The sequence below is a fragment of the Chinchilla lanigera genome, unplaced genomic scaffold (genome assembly GCF_000276665.1).
Source record: "Chinchilla lanigera isolate Chin_1 unplaced genomic scaffold, ChiLan1.0 scaffold00025, whole genome shotgun sequence".
In the NCBI taxonomy this organism is placed as follows: domain Eukaryota; kingdom Metazoa; phylum Chordata; class Mammalia; order Rodentia; family Chinchillidae; genus Chinchilla; species Chinchilla lanigera.
Window position 1 is genome coordinate 20,183,531 of NW_004955426.1, and position 19,937 is coordinate 20,203,467.

At 40.3% G+C, this 19,937-nt stretch overlaps 1 protein-coding gene across 4 annotated transcripts in view; it reads right to left on the reverse strand.

Moving 5' to 3' along the window:
- Positions 1–19,937, reverse strand: part of Prlr (prolactin receptor) — a 165,283-nt gene that overhangs the window by 22,125 nt on the left and 123,221 nt on the right. For all 4 annotated transcript variants that reach the window (XM_005386193.2, XM_005386194.2, XM_013515018.1 and 1 more), the window contains exons 2-4: positions 9,363–9,472; positions 6,076–6,208; positions 4,598–4,767 (exon numbers count right to left, since the gene is read on the reverse strand). In XM_005386193.2, the coding sequence (XP_005386250.1) occupies positions 4,598–4,767; positions 6,076–6,208; positions 9,363–9,429 (370 nt within the window). In that variant the 5' untranslated portion in view covers positions 9,430–9,472. The remainder of the gene's footprint in view (positions 1–4,597; positions 4,768–6,075; positions 6,209–9,362; positions 9,473–19,937) is intronic.

A 19,937-nucleotide genomic window follows, 5' to 3' on the forward strand; every position in this document is an offset into this window, starting at 1 on the left:
CATTAAGAAATCAACCAATAACAAATGCTGGCGAGGCTGTGGAGAAATAGGAACCCTTCTCCACTGGTGGTGGGAAATGCAGACTCGTGAAACCACTGTGGAAATCTGTTTGGAGATTCCTCAGAAAACTAGGTTTAGAGGTCCCATTCAACCCAGCTATCCCTCTGCTGGGTATTTTCCCAGATCTAAAAACATCATATCGCAGCGATATATGTGCACCTATGTTCATAGCAGCACAATTTGCAATTGCTAAAATGTGGAAGCAACCCAAATGTCCATCCACCAAGGATTGGATAAGAAAATTGTGGTACTTTTATATAATGGAGTATTACTCAGCTATAGAGAAAGATAAACTCGAGGCTTTTATGAGTAAATGGTCACAACTAGAGACCATACTCATAAGTGAAATAAATCAAACATACATGTGCAAGCACCGCAATGTTTCACTACTGTAAAATCTGAAAGAGTTAATTTAAACTAGGAGGTATGATAGACATCGTGAAATGATAGGAAAGCACTCAAAGGTAAAGGAAAACTGGGATGTGGGAAAAGAGAAGGGAAAGAAGGAGAAATTTTGTATGTACGTATATGCAGGATAGTTAACATGGCTGTTTTACTGTCTTGTATTTCTTTGCTGAAAGAAACTGTCAGTGAGTCCTTGGTTAATAAGCATTGCATGTCTATATCTGTTTTCATGAGAAACCACTTTGAAGATATCAATATGTAATACAACAAGCATTGTTAATTCCTTATCACTTTGTTTGTAACTCCGTACTGTCTGTGCTGTTCTTTTGCTATTTTGTAAAATGTTGTCTGTCTGTTAATGTTTTCCTCCTTTTATTTTTAAAATTAAAAAAATTTTAAAAAAAATAAAATAGCTGCGTTTCCTCAGGGATTAAGGGATTCTGAGTACAGGGGAAGGGTTTTAAAATAGTTTATACTCTCCTTGAACATTCACATAATTGTGAACCAGCTACGCATATTTACAACCTTGTAGGCAGAAGTTTACAGTTTTCGTCTTTGGTTCATCAACTACATTTCACATCTAATAAACATAATACTCCCAAGGGTAAGTACAGTCCATTCTTCCAGATATTGCATTCCTAAAATGTATCTTGAAGTTGGGCTTTTTGTGCCGATCCCTTTAAGGACCTTCTAATCACCTTGTGGCCCATCCACTCATTCAACAAATGTTTACTGAATTCTTAATAGCAAGATGCGTGCTTGCCACATGCCTACGTAAAACACCATCCCTGCATCATTTAATTTAATCCCTCCAGCAACATCATAACATTCTATTAGTGTACCCATTATACAGGGAAGAAATTGGCTTAGTCGTCTAAGAGCACATATTTGGTAAAAAATGATATTTGAACCCTGTGGAACAATACTATCTAGAGGCAGCTCTCCTTGGGATTAAGTTGAGGAAAGTGAGGTGCAGAGATTGACAAATTTGAGGCACAAAATGGCCAAAAGCTAATAAAAAGAAGCTCAATGCCATAAATCTGGGAAACAAAAATCAAGAGCACAATTAGCTGCCATTTTACACCTGCTAAGAAGGCTAGAATTTCCTTGTTGTCTTTTTGAGACAGGGTCTTGCTATGCAGTTCAGGCTGGCCTTGAGTTCACTTTATAGCCCAGGCTGGCCTCAAACTCACAACGGTCCTCCTGCCTCAGCCTCCTGAGGACTGTGGTTAGAGGAGTGTGCCCCATGCCCGGTTTAGAATTTAAAAATAAGTGAAAAATAACATGTGTTGATGAGGATATGGAGAAATTGGAAGCCTCATACATTGCTAATGGGAATGTGAACTGGTGTAGTTGCTGTGGGAAACAACCTGAAAGTTCCTTTAAAATTTTAACAGAAATGCCATATTGCGCATTGTTCTGATATATACCTATATATCTATATCTATGTCTATATCTATATCTATCTATCTATATATCTATCTAAAAACTGAAAACAAATGTTCAAGGAAAAACCTGTGTATCAATGTCCATAGCAACACTATTTATAATAACCCAAAGGTGGAAAAACTCAAATATTCACCCATGGATGAATGGATAAACAAATGTGCCTACAGTCACATATTGCATGATCCCATATATATGGAATATCCAGGTTAGGCAAAGCTCTGGAAATAGAAAACAGATTAACATCACCAGGAGCTGGGAGAGGCAGGAATAGGTAGCAATTGTTTAGTGGATATGAAGTTTCCATTTAAGTTGATAGGCTTATAGGGAAATAATTTTAAATAACATTTCCTTCAGTTGAGAGCTGGAATTAGATAATGATTGTAAAATATTATTAATGAACTAAACACACCAAGTTGCACACTTTAAAATGGTGATTTTTGTTATGTGTATTTTACCACAATTTTGAAAGATGCAGGAGGCACGACTCAGATTCCTGTAAGTTTGGGCCCTGGGAACACCTCCCTCATGGCGAAGTGCTTAGGATGATGACTTGGCTTATCCTCATCCTGCCCCTGCTAGTTAATAACATTTTCTCTGTTCATTCATTACCTCCCACGATGGTCTAATGCCAGGTGCGGAAAGAGTGTATATAACTACACTGCCCTTGGCATTGTGGACTACATTTGTTTCAAAAATGAACTTCAGAAAAATTTGCATGAATCTCAGGGCTTCTGTGTTACTGAGTAAACACAAGATATTATTTTATACATACTTACTAAACAAACATCCAGCTAATTCATAGACATTTTAAGTTATACACATACTCAGCAATGCCTTTAATAAAAAAATCATGTGCAAAAGTCTAAGTAAGATGTCTAGAATGAATCCTTTATGGCAAAATTTAGACCTCAGAAATACTGATGTTTGGGACTGGATAATCCTTCATTGTGGAGGAACTGTCCTATACACGGCAGGGTGCACAGCAGCAGCTCCAGCTTCTCACTATCAGAAGTCAGTAACACTCCTACCCTTTTTAAATTTCAACATTCAAAACACATTTATAGACACTGTCAAATAACCTATGGGAGGCAAAATCGCCCCCAAGCAGAAATCGCCATTTTAGAGTATTCACCTTAGCTAAATATTACCTAACAATAACAATAACAAACAAATCAGTTTCTGAGCCTTTACTTGCCAGTGACATACAGGTGTCACCTGTACTGCAAGTTATTATTGGATGAGAATCAAACCGATGGAAAATGTACTGTTGTGAAAAACAACTTTGAAGTGAATGTTCGTGATGCAGCTTTATAGGATTGTTCTAGGAGCATTTCTTCTATTATTTTGAAAAATATGACCCAACACATATTCTGGTCCAACACAGTGGAGAATTTGTTTTCTAGAACTGATGCAAATTTGATACACTCATCTCAATTTCATCTTTAAGACATCCTTATTTTCCTTTACTGAGTCCATTATTTTGTGGATCACATTAATTGTAACAGTCACTCACTTCAGAACCTCTCTTGTTTTCACTGTTTTATACTCAAATACGACATTTGAGGGCAAGGAATTTAAGAAAGAGCCTACAAAATGGCTTATAATCTTAAAGACATCTTACTTCAAGTGAATTTATACAGTCAAAATTCATTTTATTCCTGTTTGTCAGTGGAATTGCTTTTCTGTTTTTCTTAAAATAAGATCAGATTCAGTCTCCACACCAGTTTATTGGAATCAATGATTTGCTGGAGGATAAAATATTCAAGTCTGAACCAGTTGGTAGTGGAAGCTTTTCTAGTGTTTAAGGATTGTACCACTCTTGCCAGTAAGATGATACAGAAGTGGATACTGGAGGGTCCCAGCCTAATTTTCCTTGTCAGGTAGAATTAGGTAAATCAAAAAGACTTGGATAATCTTGAACTTAGTCAGCTTCACAGATTATTATCCAAGATAAGAATGAACCCAGACCTGGACAAGCCATCTCTTGTCTTAGGATTCATTTCATGTCCCTGCTAACTGCAGAAGCCACTGTAATTATGCCCAGTTGCCCTGAAGCTTAATGTTGATTATGCAAAGCAAGGAACATCTCTCAGGCTGTTTGTCCTATTTGGCTAATGGCTTCTCTAAACACTGTATCAGTGATCTTGGTCTTTAGTCTGATGCTCGAGTAACACTATTTGTTACCCAACTTTTTATTTGTAAAATAATAATTTCGGTTGTTCAGAAGTATACGTGTCTTAATAATTGAGTTTCGGGAAAAGCAATCGGAGCAATTTCTGTAGAGGCAGAACCAGGTAAACTTCTTCTAAGAGCTGCTTCTTCATGAAATAGCTCAGTATTCCAGAAGGAGAATGAAAAGAAATCTCAGTTTTCCATGTAAGATGGGGGCATCACATGCAGTGTGAAGGCAGAAAACATACATAGAACATTTATGCTGCATACAATAGGATGGGAATTAGGGTCAAGGGAAAGCACAAGAACACAAAAGTCTCCAGTGTCAAACTTATTCTCATGAATAACACAACACCAAAGTTAATTAGAAATACTACTTGACAAGATGTTGTGAATAATCTCATTTCTATATTGGGGAATCTATCTGTAAGCCAAGAAGAGTTGGGTAAAGCTGAGTTTGGGTAAGAAATTATGGAATAACAAATCCTCTACCCACTGCTTTTCCTCTTACCTATGTAAGCCACATCCACACGAAGTGCATCAGAGGAACTGCTTCCCATCTTGTTAATAGCATTTACTTTGATGACATACATTGACCATATGCTGGTGTACTTCTTACTAAAGTAACAGGAGTTGGGACCGCTGGTATTGTAGTCTGGACATTCATAGGTGATATTTTCTCTGTAAAGAGTAAAATATCAGGAGTAAATAAAATAATAACCAGTCTTATTTTTTTCTTAATAGATCAATATCACCAGCTTTCGGAAATCAGATGTTCCACGTGCAAGAACCAGGGCAGAAAACTAAGTCCCTGTGCTCTGCCCACATCAGTATGGAGTGAGGGAGAGAGTAGAGTAAAAAGAGTTCTTTCAGACTCAGTTTCTCTGCCTTTCATCGATCCTTCCCTTCTCCTGGTACTTTTTTGAGCTCTCCTGCCAGTAAATCTTTGCACTGTCAATGGCCAAGGCACTGCCATACACTGTAACGGGGTCACTTCAGGAAACTGGGACTTTCTGACTGGGCAGCACTATTGCACATACATGTTAAATTAGACTTGCAAAAAGATTCAGAAGGATCAAAACTAATGTCAATATACTTCGAGGGGTACTAAGTCAGCAGCAGAGTGAAGTGATTTTGAAAGCAGAGAGTTCAGCCTAAAGAAGCTCACTAGATTTCTCACATTTAAGGAGCAGAGGCTTATTCGATTTTGCTTACCAGTTAGAATTTCTAAAAAGTGTCTACATGACATGCTTTTGGGTTCTGGGTGGAAGGACAGCTTTGTGTACAACCAAGTGTAGTCACTGGAAAGTGGACCAGATGTCTCCACTAGAGATACATATTTTATTTTTGGAGGTAAGACACAGCTCCCCCAAGATTTCCAGGAGGGTCTTATTGTGAGTTTAACAACAATTTCAGTCACAGATGATCTTCTTCAGCCCTTGTGACAACATTGTATCTAAATATACCCTCCAGGAGACCTTGATCCTGGATCAGCAGTTTACTAAAGAAAAATTCTCACCATCTTTTTGTTACATATTGTTTATTTTCTTGGACATGAAACAAATTTGAAAACATCATGTACAATATGGTCAAGGATTTATGGTGCAAATTTACATAATCATATTGCAAAAGTAACATATTTACCAAGAAGAAATTATAAATGGCACCAGGTAATAGATAAGTATCTGAGATTAATTACCATTTAGGAAATACTTAGATGGGGTGTTGGGTCACCACCTGAGCTTGTGACAGGCAATTTGAAGCACTACTGATCTTGTATTGCTGCTCTGGCTGATGGGTTTATGTAGATTTAAGTTTGTAAAGAACTTCAATAGAACAAGGTGGGCAGACATATTAGACTCTTTTTCCCCGGTGGTATGAGCCTGACTGATGTAAATCCAGGGGAGTATGGCAATTATAAATCAGAACCAATGCTACTTGGGCCTGGTGGACACTCTTGGGGATATGGTAGGAGAGAAAATTGTTTACCTTTCCTTGTGGTAAGTCAGTGTGTAATTGGTGGGAAGTCCTCCACTGCTTCCCGGCCTCCACCAGCATGTGAACGTTTCCTTGTCAGGAGAACGACATTTAATGATGACAGGTTTTCCAGGAGGCGACTCTCCTAAAAAAAAAGCCACAGCCACTGGAGTCAACAATAGGGTCTATTCCACCATTGAGTATTCTACTGATAGTATACACAAACTGATGATGGCACCCAGCCCGGTGATGAATGAGGCTTTGGAGGGAGTAGATCTAGGAGAAGAGTGGTCAGAAATGCCGAAGTGTCAGCTTCTGGTAACTCTGTTCCCTGGGCTATATAGGTGTTGGTAGGAGAGAGATGACAGAAATAGATACAGAGAGAGAGATAGAGATAGATAGAGGAGGGAAGGAGGAGAGAGAGAGAGAGAGAGAGAGAGAGAGAGAGAGAGAGAGAGAGAGAGAGAGAGATTGCTTGTGGGTAGTGGTGTGTGTTCATATTTTGAGATGGAGATACCAACATGTGATGTGAGGACTAATAATTGACTGAAATTCAATTAAAAGTGAACCTGGGAACAAGATGGCTATATGCAGACTGAAGAATCCCACAGCAGATACCTTCCCACAGTGTAAAGATGACTATACAAAGAATTTTCACCAGCTACAGGCAACCTGTGCTTTGCCAATACAAATGCCCTCTGGTATATCTGCAGTCACAAAATTCCATTTTTCTGCTGTTTCCAACTGTACTCTGTTTTGACCTTTTTAATTTAATTTAACTTAATTTAATTTAATTTTATTTTATTCTATGAAAAAAATCAAAGCAGTTTCATAACAAAATAATAGGAGAATAACAATAGTTAATACAGTATACTTTGTTATCTTTAAAATAGTTGCTCAGGGTACATGAATTGGCATAAAATTTTTTCCAATCAATATTACCACAAGCTTTCCTTCTTAATGAACTAAGGGACACAAATAGTATAACTGATTTTCATTTTTTCCCTTTTCACTGCTGTCTTTCCTCTTTCACCCATCCTAATTCCTTTTTCCTTTTTGACAATTTCTTCTGATTTCACAATATCTATTGTACATTTTAGAACTTATTTACTCTTTCAGTTTATCATACCAGGGAGATAATATGATGTTTACACATGTGAGTCTGTTTTATTTCATTTTAGAGTATAGTCTCAATAGCATTTATTTACCTATAAAAGTCTGAAGTTTATCCTTTTTTATGGCTGAGTAATACTCCATTGTGTAAAAATACCATATCTTTTTTATCCATTCCTCAGTTGATGAGCATTTGGGTTGTTTCCAAGATTTAGCTATTCCAAATTGTGCTGTTATAAACACAGGTGTGCATGTATCACTGTGGCATCATGTTTTTAACTTTTCTGGGAAGATACCCAGAAGGGAAATAGCTGGGTGGAATACGACCTCTAATCTTAGGTTTTGAGGAATCTCCACATTGATTTCCACAGTGGTTGCACCAGTCTACACTCCCATCAGCAGTGGAGGATTTCTTTTTCCCCACAGCCCCTCCAGCATTTGTTATGGGTTGATTTCTTGATGATAACCATTTTTTCTGGGGTGAGATGGAATCTCAGGGCTGTTTTACTTTGCGTTTCTCGAATGACTAATGATGTCAAACATTTTTTCATGTATTTATTTGCAGTTTGTATTTCTTCATGTGAGCAGTGTGTACTCATCCCAGATGCCCATTTCTGGATTGCATCTCTGAGTTTGAGGGGGGCTGATTTTTTCATTTCTTTATATGTTCTACATAGAGGTTGTGTCTTGACCTTTTGTTTGTTCATTGTATCACTGTTTTTGTTTTTGTTTTTGTTTTTCTTCCGGTACCAGGAATTGAACTCACGACCTTGCTTTTGCCAGGAAGGCGCTTTGCCACTGAGCTAAATTCCCAGCACCGTTCATTGTATCACTGTTGCCTCCTTTATCTGGGTGACTCTCAGCTGCTTCTTCCCCTTCTTCCCCACCTCCTCCTTTTCTTCCCTTTCTCTTGATTACATTTAGCTGTGACTTGATGACCTTGTCCTACTGCCCATCTCCCCCTCCTTCTTGTTGCCATTTGTGAAAGTTGGTTTTTATTCTTTTTTTTCTGATATTTCTTCCTCTTTTCTCAGAATTTGTTTTGAGGTGAGATGGCAAAGGGATTTCTTATAATTCTATGGTTCTTTGTGAAGCAAGAGGTATGGTAAGAGGGAGGTCAGGTTCCTTCTGAGTTGTAACTAGTAAGATTATGTAAGAGCAGTATCTGCTCCAAGACTGTAACATCTGCATACAGTGATGTGAAAAATATGCCAAAGGGATAAAGCTCTTAGTTGTCTGCTCCCCAGGGCTCTCAGCACACTGGGTTTGTTGGCTGTTAGGTCCAGAGAGAAGCAGAATAGCCCTGGGAGTTTGCCCTGGTACTGCTGGGCCAGAGAGGCCAAGTGTAACTGTGTAACTCTAGCTGCTTTTCCTTCTTGCGAAGGAAGAAGGAAAATCTCTGAGATTCAACATTTAGTCGAGAAGTCAGGAGGAGACAAATGATCTCTCAGGTTTGCCCCAGTGGCTCAGGGGGTCTTTCCTGCTTTCTTCTACCTTTGTTCCCCATCCACACACAAGATCATAGGGCAGAACTTCTAATGAAGTACCAGGGCTTCAGGAATGGACCAGGATGGAAGTGGGGTCTCTAGGCAAGCCGGCCAGAAAGCAGAATACTGGAATGATATGGCATGGAGCACAGTGTGCAGCCTAGGATACCAGGCCGATGGTGTCCATCAGATCTGAGCTACACTCTGGCTCACGGGCCCCACTGGGAACTCTCCATGTGGGCCTGGAGTACTTTGGCAATATTTGTGATATTGCTTATCTCCCAGGAAGATTCCTGCAAGATAATGTGCTCTGGAGTCATGGCAAAAACGCAGCATTAAAAAAACGAGGAGCCAAGATATATCACGTCCAGGTACAAGATCTCTATGATGAATGTGATCATTATGTATATCTAAATTGTACCAATAAATATTTCTTTAGCAATTAATGAACAAAACTAGTGCAAAATCTTGTCCTTGTGCTTTCTGCTTTCGGTTCTCATCTTGGGGTTGTGGAGAAACCTCTCTGAGGATGGCAGCACCTGAGTTCCAGTCCAGGTGCGGCCAACTGCTAGCTCTGTGACAAACATATGACAAGAGCATTTTCATTTTTCCTAACTGCTTTGCAAGCCCTCAATGACTTTTCCCCCCCACTTGATAAAATTTCAGACAGCAAAAGCGAACAGGACCACCCTTACTCACCATTCAGAAGTCTGATGCTGAGAAAAAGTAGGATGAAAACCACTGTGGGAGTCCCACGCCCCTTCATGTCGGCTTCTTTTCCTTGCTATAGGAAATGAATCAGAGAATCCCTGAAAGAGAAGGCACCAAGCAACTTTTGTGAAATGACAGCCTGGTGAGGCACGTGCATTACTTTGTTCTGGGTGTTTGCAACTGATTCTTGCTCCTTGCATAATGTGAATGACAAAACAAGAGACAGGGAATGTGGGAAAATGTAGCATGGGATAGTTTGGCTCAGATGCATGGACTCATGCATGCTGGGAAAAATTTCACCACCAGAGGTCATCAGATGACAACCTAGAGAGTTCAAGGGGTGCTGTGGGTTGGCTCCTTTGCACACTCCCAAAAGACAAATTGTTCTCTTTTCACCCCACAGGCATTTAATAATATATCAACCCTTTTATGTGACATAGATTGTATGCGCTACAAAAGAACCATTTTATGAGTGCTCTGATTCACCAGCCAAAAATAATCCAGGCTGAAAAGCTGGAAGGTGAGAAGGACTTTCTCTGGAAGTTTGGCTGAGAAAGTTCCAGAAGTCTAGGTTTGGGGCATGGTTATGAAGCAAAGCCCACAACGAACTCTACTGACCTTCATATAGTTTTTTTCTCCTCTTTGTAAAACCTTCATAAAAGGAGATAATAGACTCTAGTAATAATTCATGTCCCTTGCATTTGGAGTATTAAGTAAAATTTGAACCTTCGGGGGTTGAGACTTTTGAGCAACTTATTAATTTATTATTTTTACCCTTGGAACAACTTTCAAAGCTTCTACATGTCCTAAGAAAAAACGGGTTTAAAAGACATTAAAAAAAGGACTCATTAGTCTTATTAGACTTCAAACAGTCTTAGAAAACAATAGATTTAGTATAAAATTCTCAGAAATAAGTGCAAATTCTCAGAAACACATGTCTTTAATTTCTCTTTAAATTTTATTTTTGCAAATCAAGGGAAGATATCCAGGGGCAAAGATGGCCATCTTGGGACATGTGCAATGCCTAAGTGTGATTCAATATGCCCCTAAAAAGAACAGATTTTTACCCATTTCTCCAGAGATGGAGGGTTGTTCTTCATCTCCCACTGCATACCACTTGATGGACAACCTTTGAAGGCTTCCTAAACCTACTGCTGCTTTTTGTGAGGCACACTCCAAATAGAAATCTTAGTGACAATAGAGATTTGAGGACCACCATGAAGCTCCTGTATATTGGGGATCTTGGGTCGATAATGAATCTTGCACCATTAATGGATCCTATGAAGTAGCTGTGTACCGTTCCTTAGGGGACCTTCCAGTTGCCTTGCCAGGATTCTTTCCAATGCTCTCCCAGCTTGCGCATTCTAAACACCTGCTCTCTCTAATGTCTCAGTGCCCTCTACTTTAAACCAGTGGTCAATGATTCCTAATGAGTTTTATATCATTCCCACTACTTCTGGAGGAGCACTTGCTATGGGGGAGACACTGAGCTAAGTACCTTAATCATTTGAATTTCATTGTCCTCAGAATAGCCCCATGGGTAGGTGCAGGTCACCAGCATCCAGTTTTAACAGATGAGGAAACTGAAGTGCAAACAGGTGTAGAGTGTCAACCACAGGCCCATGGGAAAGAGTACTGTATTCTGGTAAATCTAAGGGCATCTGATAAATCATCTCAATTTATGATCAGTCTGCGATAGATGGTGCAATTATTCTCCCGTCTGTTGAAGAGACAGAGGAGACAAAAGCAACTAACCTGAGGTGAACAACACTCCAGTCCTTGGGTAGGCATGGAATCTTGGCAGGGACAGAAAAAACCAGGGCTGAGAGAGATTATCTCAGCTACTACTTTATTTATGCTTCAATATGTCAAAAGCTGTCTATATTTTGAGTCTAGCTTCATTGGGTATATATATGCCAGAAACAGCTCTTTGTCCTGACAATTGGTGATCTCAGCCTGGCTTGGAAATGAGATTCCTCCCATGGAGTGAAGACTCTCTATAATATTTCTTTATATCCTTTTGGGCATTGAATCAAAATGCTTGAGATCAACATGCGTTAAATCATACCTTTCAGGTGAGATCAGTTGCAACCCAGACAGCTCTGCCAGAGCACAACTCCATATATTTTGAACAAGAAGCGCTGAGCTTGGGAGTAGGGTGGGCACAGGCAATAGAGTTAGGTATCTATTTATACTGTTTTGTATGTTGGGGCAGGATCAAAGGAACTGCTGAGTAAAGTTTTTCCTATAACAATCTTTTAGGAAGCATTTTACTGAAAATAAACAACTTTTCTTTTGGATTTCTAGAAACATATCTGGGATGGATCACTACACACACTTTCTAATGCCTAAAATCTCCATGCCGAGTTTTATTTCAATAATGAGTTCCCAACTTATTTTGCTTCTCAACCCCCAGGAAAGGAAGCACTATTTGGTAACTAAACCTTTGGAGATAAAGGTGGTGGACACTGCTCATGCCTAGGGAAGCTATATTGAATGTTAACCCTCAGCACATACTGGGTAAGTTGCAGCACTAAATTCCTCTAAATTTACTGACTAGTTTTTAGGGGACTCAGAAACTTGGATTTTATCTCTTTAAGTCCATTCTCCATTGCAAGGGCTTCTAAGTCCATTCTTCATTGCAAGATAGGTGTGGCCCTCCTTATTCACCAGTTTTACTTGGAGTGGAACATCCATCCATCCATCCATCCATTGAGGGCCCATGACCTGGTTTTCATGATGTTATAGCTGCAAATGGCTCCAAATATTTGGAGTTCAGTTAGCAAAATATCAACCTTGCATACCCAGTCCAAGGACAATCAATCATCTGAGGCTTTGCTTCTTGCTAGCTCTCTGGGTGCAAGTGTGGTTTAAAAATGAAGAACTTGGACCTGAAGACCAGTTCATAACAAGTCTGCAGCCCTCACACTTGCCCCTGACTATCTGACTTGGTTTCCTCTTTTCTGAATCCTGAGAGTCACTCGTCTTCATGTTCCTTTCCATTACCTTATTCAAGAATCTCTTCTCATCACACTATGGTAAAAACACCCCACGCTTCCTCGAGTTGCTCTGCACCAGTACTGATCCTATTTAGACTCACTCTTTCCAAAGCCACCCTTTATTATTTTGTTCCATTCAGTCAAGTCACTTCCACAGAGGCCAATAGTGGAGAAAGAGGTCTAGCAGTCCACACCTTGCAGCAGGTCATTTTGAGAAACTACAACCACTCTGCACACATGGAAAAGCATGGCCATGGCCCCATGGCCTGGCCCAAGTCCACTACCCTCCTTAAGGAGGGCATGCCATAAAGGGAAGTAGTGTGACTTTCTGAGAGCTCATAATGACAGCTCTGATCTCCTAACACCATTACTTCCCAGTGTTAACCTTTCAACCCCTTTGGTTAGGCTTCATCTGCATGTTCTGGCCCACCCAGCCCCTGAGGTAATCAATTTTGAAGGCCAGCAATCTCAGCTCTCACATTCTGTGGGACTTGCTCCCAAGAGCTGGGACCAGGTGATCTCTGTACAGCATAGTCTCTGCCTTGTCCTGCCTTATATGCCACTGTTCATTATGGCTTTTCTAATTCTAGAAAGGGATCTCACAAGCCAGGCAGGGATTCTGAGGCTTTATCAGCTATTAAAAACCTGAATCCTTGATGGAAAAGCAGGTACAGTGTAAGTCTTTCCTTTAAGACTGTCACCATATGGTTTATATGAGTCATAACTATTCTCCAGCAACTTATCACCCTTTGAATATGCTCATTATACCATGCAGGTAGGAAACAGCGCTAAATAGACCCCCAGAAACCCAGCTCTTGCCTCCGCCTGATTTCTGCCTAACCTTCCCAATAAGTGCTACTTTCCTTACTTTTCACACTGCAGATTGATTTTGCTTACTTTTGAACTTTATGTACAGTAAATCGAATCACATATTTTAGGAGTGTGTGTGTGTGTGTGTGTGTGTGTCTGTCTGTCTGTCTTGTCATTCCACATTCTGTGATTTATTGTTTCCCTTATGAGTAGTTTTATAAGATTCATTTTCATCTCTTCTCATTCACCTTCATTCATATTCCCATGAATGAAATACAATAATTTATACATTCATTCTGCTGTTGGTGGACATTTCAGTTGTTTCTAGGTTTTGGAGATTTGGGGCTATTTTAAGACTAACGAAGACGTGAGTGATGGGGAAACCCTGCCCTCCTCATGACCCTCCCCGGCTGCAGTTGCCCACTGTAAGAGGTTACCACACCGCCTGTCCTGCCTTATAATTATTCACCTAAATTAAATTTCTAGGGCTTGTCCTAAAAGTGCAAAAAGTCTCATTTCTCACAAATAAATTTTGAGTACATTCATCCATTGTTTTAAGGGACAGATAATATATTCAGGGCTGCATTTGGGCTTTACTACCTGTGGGTTCTCCTTACCTGCTCCTCTCCACCAGGGTTTTAGCTGGGCTAGGCCCAAAACAACAAGGCAAGAAGCCCTTGTTTCCAGGAGTCTTGCCTGTTAGGTTTTGGAAGTCAGATTTTTCTTCCAATACAGAATGTCTATATTTAACTTGGTAAACAAAGGGTGCAATGTGCTACTGGTGGAGAGAGGAACAGGAGGACTCAGCTGTTTCACACCAGGTTACAGATAAAGACGGTTGTATGCAAACTCCAAAGTTAATGGTCAGTGACTGTGGAATGAATAAGAGAATCAGTGAAGACCCAAGGTAAAAAACTGAACAAGACATTAAGATACGTGTGACAGTCAATTGTGATATATCAAATTGACCAGATTAGGAAACACCTAGCAGGTTAGTAAAGCACAGTTTCGGGCATGTCTGGCAATGTTTCAAGGGATGTTTGGCATGTAGGCCAGCAAACGGAGGGGGAAGCCCCACCAAAACAATAGCCCTGTAGCCGGCATAGAGTAAAAAGGAATGATGTTACGAATGCTCTCCCAGAATGGAACTTGTTTGTAAGTTGGGAACTTCATGTATACTTATGATTTCAGTAGCTCCCAATGGGTTGATTTTTTTTATCATTATAAAATGTCTCTATCTCTAGTATATTTGTGTTTTAAAATTTAATTTAGCTGGGCATGGTGGCACACCCCTGTAATCCCAGCACTCAAGAGGCTGAGGCAGGAGGATCATGAGTTTGAGGTCCACCTGGACTAGGCAAGAGTTTAAGCCCAGCCTGAACTACATGGAGAGACCCTGTCTCAAAAAAAACAAAACAAAATAGAAGTTTGATTTATCTGATATTAAGAAAAAAAGGGAATGATGAAGGAAGTGGATGAGTCTGCGTGAGAGGTGCATCTTTTCCTGCCATCACCTGTGGCTATCAGCCTCTAGTTTTTTCAGTCTTTCAATGCAGGTCTGTATCTGGGAGTCTCCAGAGAGCTTCTAGGTCTTTGGTCTTAGATTGGTGCTGCATATTTCTTGTTCTGAAACAGCTCCTGCACCTTTCAACTTTACAGCGTGCAGATTGCTGTCACGGACTCTCTAACCTCTGTCTCTGTAAACTTACCAATAAATTCCCTTTCATAATTATGTATCATTTTTTCTATTGGTTTTGTCCCTCCAGATAACTTTAACCAGTATAACTCTAACACACTGTGGAACAGGACATCTGTATGCAGCAGAATGGGTCCTACACTAAAATCCAAGTTAACACTTGAAGACAGTGCACTTTGAATTTTTTGACGGGAGAGTCTGAGCAGGTTTTAAGGAGAACATGGCAGCTGCTTCTTCCTGTAGACACTGAAAGTTGGTGATATAGTGTCAAGTAACTCTAGCCTGAGAGGAACAGATGAAGCTTCTAGCTCCACCTGCCCTGCAGAAATTAGCTCTGCGCAAATGTGTGCCCCCAGCAATGCAGGTTTCCTGGCTTATATTTACACATGCATCCTTGAGTGTTCACAGGCCAATCCTTGTTCACAGGATCATCCATTATCATGCTTTATTATTGCAATTATGAAATTTACACTTTGTTGCTTCTCGGACAGTTTTCCTTCTTATTCCTTGATTTGAAATACCTTTTAGTGGAAAAGTGGAACTTTCCACAAGGCAGATATTTCTATATAAATATTCATCACATTCAAATCTGGCAGTTTCATTGAGACATTATGGCTGTGTGAAAGTTACTGATAGATATAATATGATGACTGCTTTAATATGCCCACCTCTGGTTTTAGACACCTTACTTCTCCTCATCCATAAAGCTCAAAGATCGCTCAAAGGGAAATTTGTGCTCAGTGGAGATGCCCAAAAGAGGAGGTGTATGTAGTATGAGGTGATGGCTGCATTCTGCAAAGGCAGATAATTAGCAGAGAGAGCACCATCCAAATGGGAGGGATTCGGATTTTGTGCCGCACAGGGGACTGCCATAGACAGATCTGGCTTTGAATCTAATTTGCATAAATTACTGCATTGTAATGTGTATGCCTTTCACTGGGGTCACTTTAATAACACAAAGGCTGCATGCTTGCCTGTGGCTGGAGGTATCACTTCTAAATCCTATTACACCCACGCTACTCACTCTCCACAGCAACCCAGCAGCATCTTTTATCTGAGTCAGATTTGTTTTTGTTCAGCTTTTTTGGCATAAAGGCAAGAATAGGAGCTGGATGAATTTAAATTCTCCCTCACCAAGGACGCACTTTGGACAGATGGTTGGCCTGACTTTTAGAGGAACTAGTCCCTCATGGGATCACCAGTCAATGAATAACAATTATGAAGCACCTGTAAGTTGTCCATTGTGTTTTGGAGTTTACAGAGATGTTGCACACACATTAGTGGTTTCCAAACCACATTCACATTACAAGAAAGGACACTTTAAAGATCCATTCCTATGCCCTGTCCCTAGCAATTCTGATTTGCTTGGCTTTCCCTCTCCACAGGTTCTGCATCTCTGGATTCAACAACCCCAGGCTGAATATATTGGAAAAAAGTTGTACTGAAGATGTACTGAAGATGTACAGATGTACACCTGTACTGAAGATGTACAGACTTTTTTGTCACTATTCCCCTAAACAATATAGCTTAAGAGGTACTTATCTAGTATTTACTTTGTATTAGGTATTATAAGTAATCTAGAAATGAACTGTAAGAGAGGACAGTGTAGGTTATGCATAAACACCATACCATTGTATTAAAGAACCTTGAAATCTACAGGGGTTCCTGAACCTAATCCCCTGGATATCAATGGATGACTCTCATTGGTTCAGTGTTGGGCTGACTAGGGTACGATCATTGCAAAGGCTCTCTAGATAATTCTAACATGTAACCAGGGTTGAGATCCACTGATTAACATCATGGCACCTAACACGTAATGTTTCCAATAGGAGGCTCTACTGCCAGGAGGGGAAACAGGCTCAGAAGGGCAACCTGCTCAGCCCCCATTGCATATGGCAGGCAGCGCAGCAGCAGCAGCGTAGATCCAGACTTGAGACCCTGAGTCTTGCCTCAAATTAGCAATATCAAAGATAAAATGACAAAATTTCCATGGTGATCTACAGTTTATAAAGCACAGGAACATCATTACTACATTTTATTTTTATAATAATTCTGTGCAGAGGGCAGCACAGCTATTCTTATGAGTATATTATTGCTCCCATTTCAAACTCAAGGAAACAAGCTCAAAGGAGTAAGTGGTTGAAACTAACAACTTACTTCAAAAGCCTCCAGGGTTTTTAGAACATGGTAATAAAATCAGCAAGGCTTTATATAGCATACATTGAATGCCAGGCATTATCTTGTTAGCTCACTTCACCCTGAACACAGTCCAAGTACAAGTGTAGGTATTATTACTTTCATCACACAAATGAGAATGCTGAGGCCCAGGGAGGATCTGGAAGTTGCCTAGCATCACATGACTAGTGAGTGGTATACGGAGGGAAAGGAGCTCAGCAGTTGAGTTCTGGGGTCTATGTTAACCACATGTATTCCACTTCAAGTGGCTACAAAAGACCAACGGCCCTTACCTTCAAAGAGCCGCAAGAGTACAAAATTATACCTGACCATGGGGAATGGGAAAAGATGTGAAGACTTTGAGGTCATAGGTGAGAGGATCTTGGGGCTAGCTATTCTGAAGTCTGCCTTTCTCCTAATATCAGGCTAACTAGGCACATTCTGCTACCCAAAGGTGGCTCTAATGCCAGGTGACCCTCTAATAGCAGTCGGTACTCCTGGGACATTGTTTCAGGACTGTTCTGATTGCTAATGTTCACACCAGGTTTAATGACTCAAAATCTTTGAAGGGTGGAACCCAGGTAGGGGCATTTTTAATGAGCACATAGGTGATTCTCATTCAAGATGAAGTGTAAGAGCCCCGGCTGGAACTGAAAGGAGTGGAGAAGGAAAATGCCCAGTGGAGGAAGTAGAGTGGCTTTGCATGGGCAGTGCATTTAGAACTTACATGGAAGCACTGAGGCTGTGACTTGATTAGATTCTTGTGTCCAGCTATTTTTCTCCTCTCAGTCACTCAGGACATAGAGGATATACTCAGGCATCCTGCTTGCAGTGTATATACCCCAATTCAATAAATTTGGACTTGTCCATGTGAAAAACTTAGGCAAATGAGATGTGAATGGTTGTGATTGTTTTTGTTTCATCTAACCAGAAGCCTTCACTAAAATTGCATGGTTTGGCTTAGTCTTGCTGTTGTTCTGTACACACCCCCAGAGTATGCACACAGAGGCTATACCCTCAGTCTAGGTTCCAAAACAAAAAGACAACTAAAGTATTATGCTGAGTCCAGCTGAGTCCAGCCATCCTAGCAGTGGCACAGCCATCCTGCTGCTCACCAGAGTCCTTATGCAAAGAGAAAACAGTGAATGCTGCTGTAAGTCACCAAGATCTCACTGTTGTTTGTTACTATGGCAAAATAGACTAATACAGGGCAAGAACAGTAGGAGGAGGACATATGTTTTGCAAGGCAGTGCAGACAAAATCATTTTTTCACAGCAGAATCTCTATCTCTGTATCTCTCTCTGTCACTGTCTCTCTGTGCCTCTGCCTTTTTCTATCTCTCTCTGTCTTTCTCTCTCTCTTTCTTGCTAGATATGCTGTTCAACTAAACACAGAACAACTTTATTTTGCCCTAATAAGTTACTATTGTATTAGGAATAACACTATCTATTGTGTATATTTTAATTTGGGCTTGGGAGGTGAGAGGAAAATTTAAAATTAAAATGATAAATTATTAGTTTACTGGTGTTGCTTCTCTGGCTGCCTGCTTATTTGTCTTAGGAGGAAATGAATATCAGGAGTTACTGAATTATAGAATTTTAGATCTGAAAGGAACCAAAAGACTTCAAAGGTAATCTCAGCCAACCTCTGTGTCAACATCTGGGAAGCAGGACAAGTCCGTCTCACTTCATACACTATTCACTAGCTGTGCTACACTGGATAAGTCATGAACCTGTCATTTCAATGTTTTCATTTGTAAGAAGGAATGATAGTATCTCTACCTCAGGCTTGTTGTGAGCAGAAACCAGTTAATTAAGCAGTGTCTGGCATGAAGTGCTATGGCCAAGGGCCTCATGGGAGAATCTTTGGAACTTTGTGAATGGGTTGTACGCACACCTTGGAATATTGACAATTCTAAGAAGAGCTTCTGAAGAATGTTTCAAAGGCTCTTTTCCTTTCTCATTTCTGCTTTTCACTATCCCTTTAGTCAGGATACTGGGAGTCCCATCATAGGAGTAGTTAAGACACCTAATGTACATCAGAATTTGTTCTCCTTTTTCCTCTGTCCATATAGTTTAAGTTCAATTCACTGTCCCTTCTATCATTAGATGGGTCAGGTGATTGTGGGCTCTGAAAGTGAGCAGGAATGATCCACTTCTAGTCTAGTCCTGATCTTCCACACATTCATTCTTTTTCTCTGTCTCATATTCTCTCTCCTTCCCATTATGTGAATGGCAAGAGAGAGATGATATTGAGGGGTTCAGGGTTCTAAAGCTCAGAGCAGTCAATAGATGGGAGGCTTTGAGTTTCACTCCAACCTACTGGACTGTGCCATGAGTGAGTTGGTTGGTCAGCTTTGAAATTAGAGGTTGGGTGCTGTAAAAGCTACTTTTACTTAGCCTGGCTAATCTAGGGACAGTCTGGAGACAATCAGCACAACCTAGTTTAGATGGTAACTACTATATTTAACCAAATAGAAGAGCTGTGAGTAAGTGGAAACTTGACATCTGGCTTACTGTCTGCCACTGTGCCATGTTGAATCCCATGACTATATCAGTCTGGCTTCCTCCACATATTTAGTACCCTTCATACATGTCCATATGTGTCCAACACCATTTGTTGAGTGAGTGATTGCCTGAATTTTTTTTTTTTTTTTTGATACCTGGAACTGATCTCAGGACCTTGTGCTTGCCAGGCAAGTGCTGTGCTACTGAGCCATATCCCAGGGCCTGACTGAATATTTTTAAGGCCATAGAGAATACACTATTCTAATTCACAAGCTCTGGGAAAGAGCACTTGGCCCCCACCTGCACAATTCTTTCTTTCCACTAATCAGTATGCCCTTTTTCTTTCCACTAATCAGTACCAAGGGATGTGTTATGA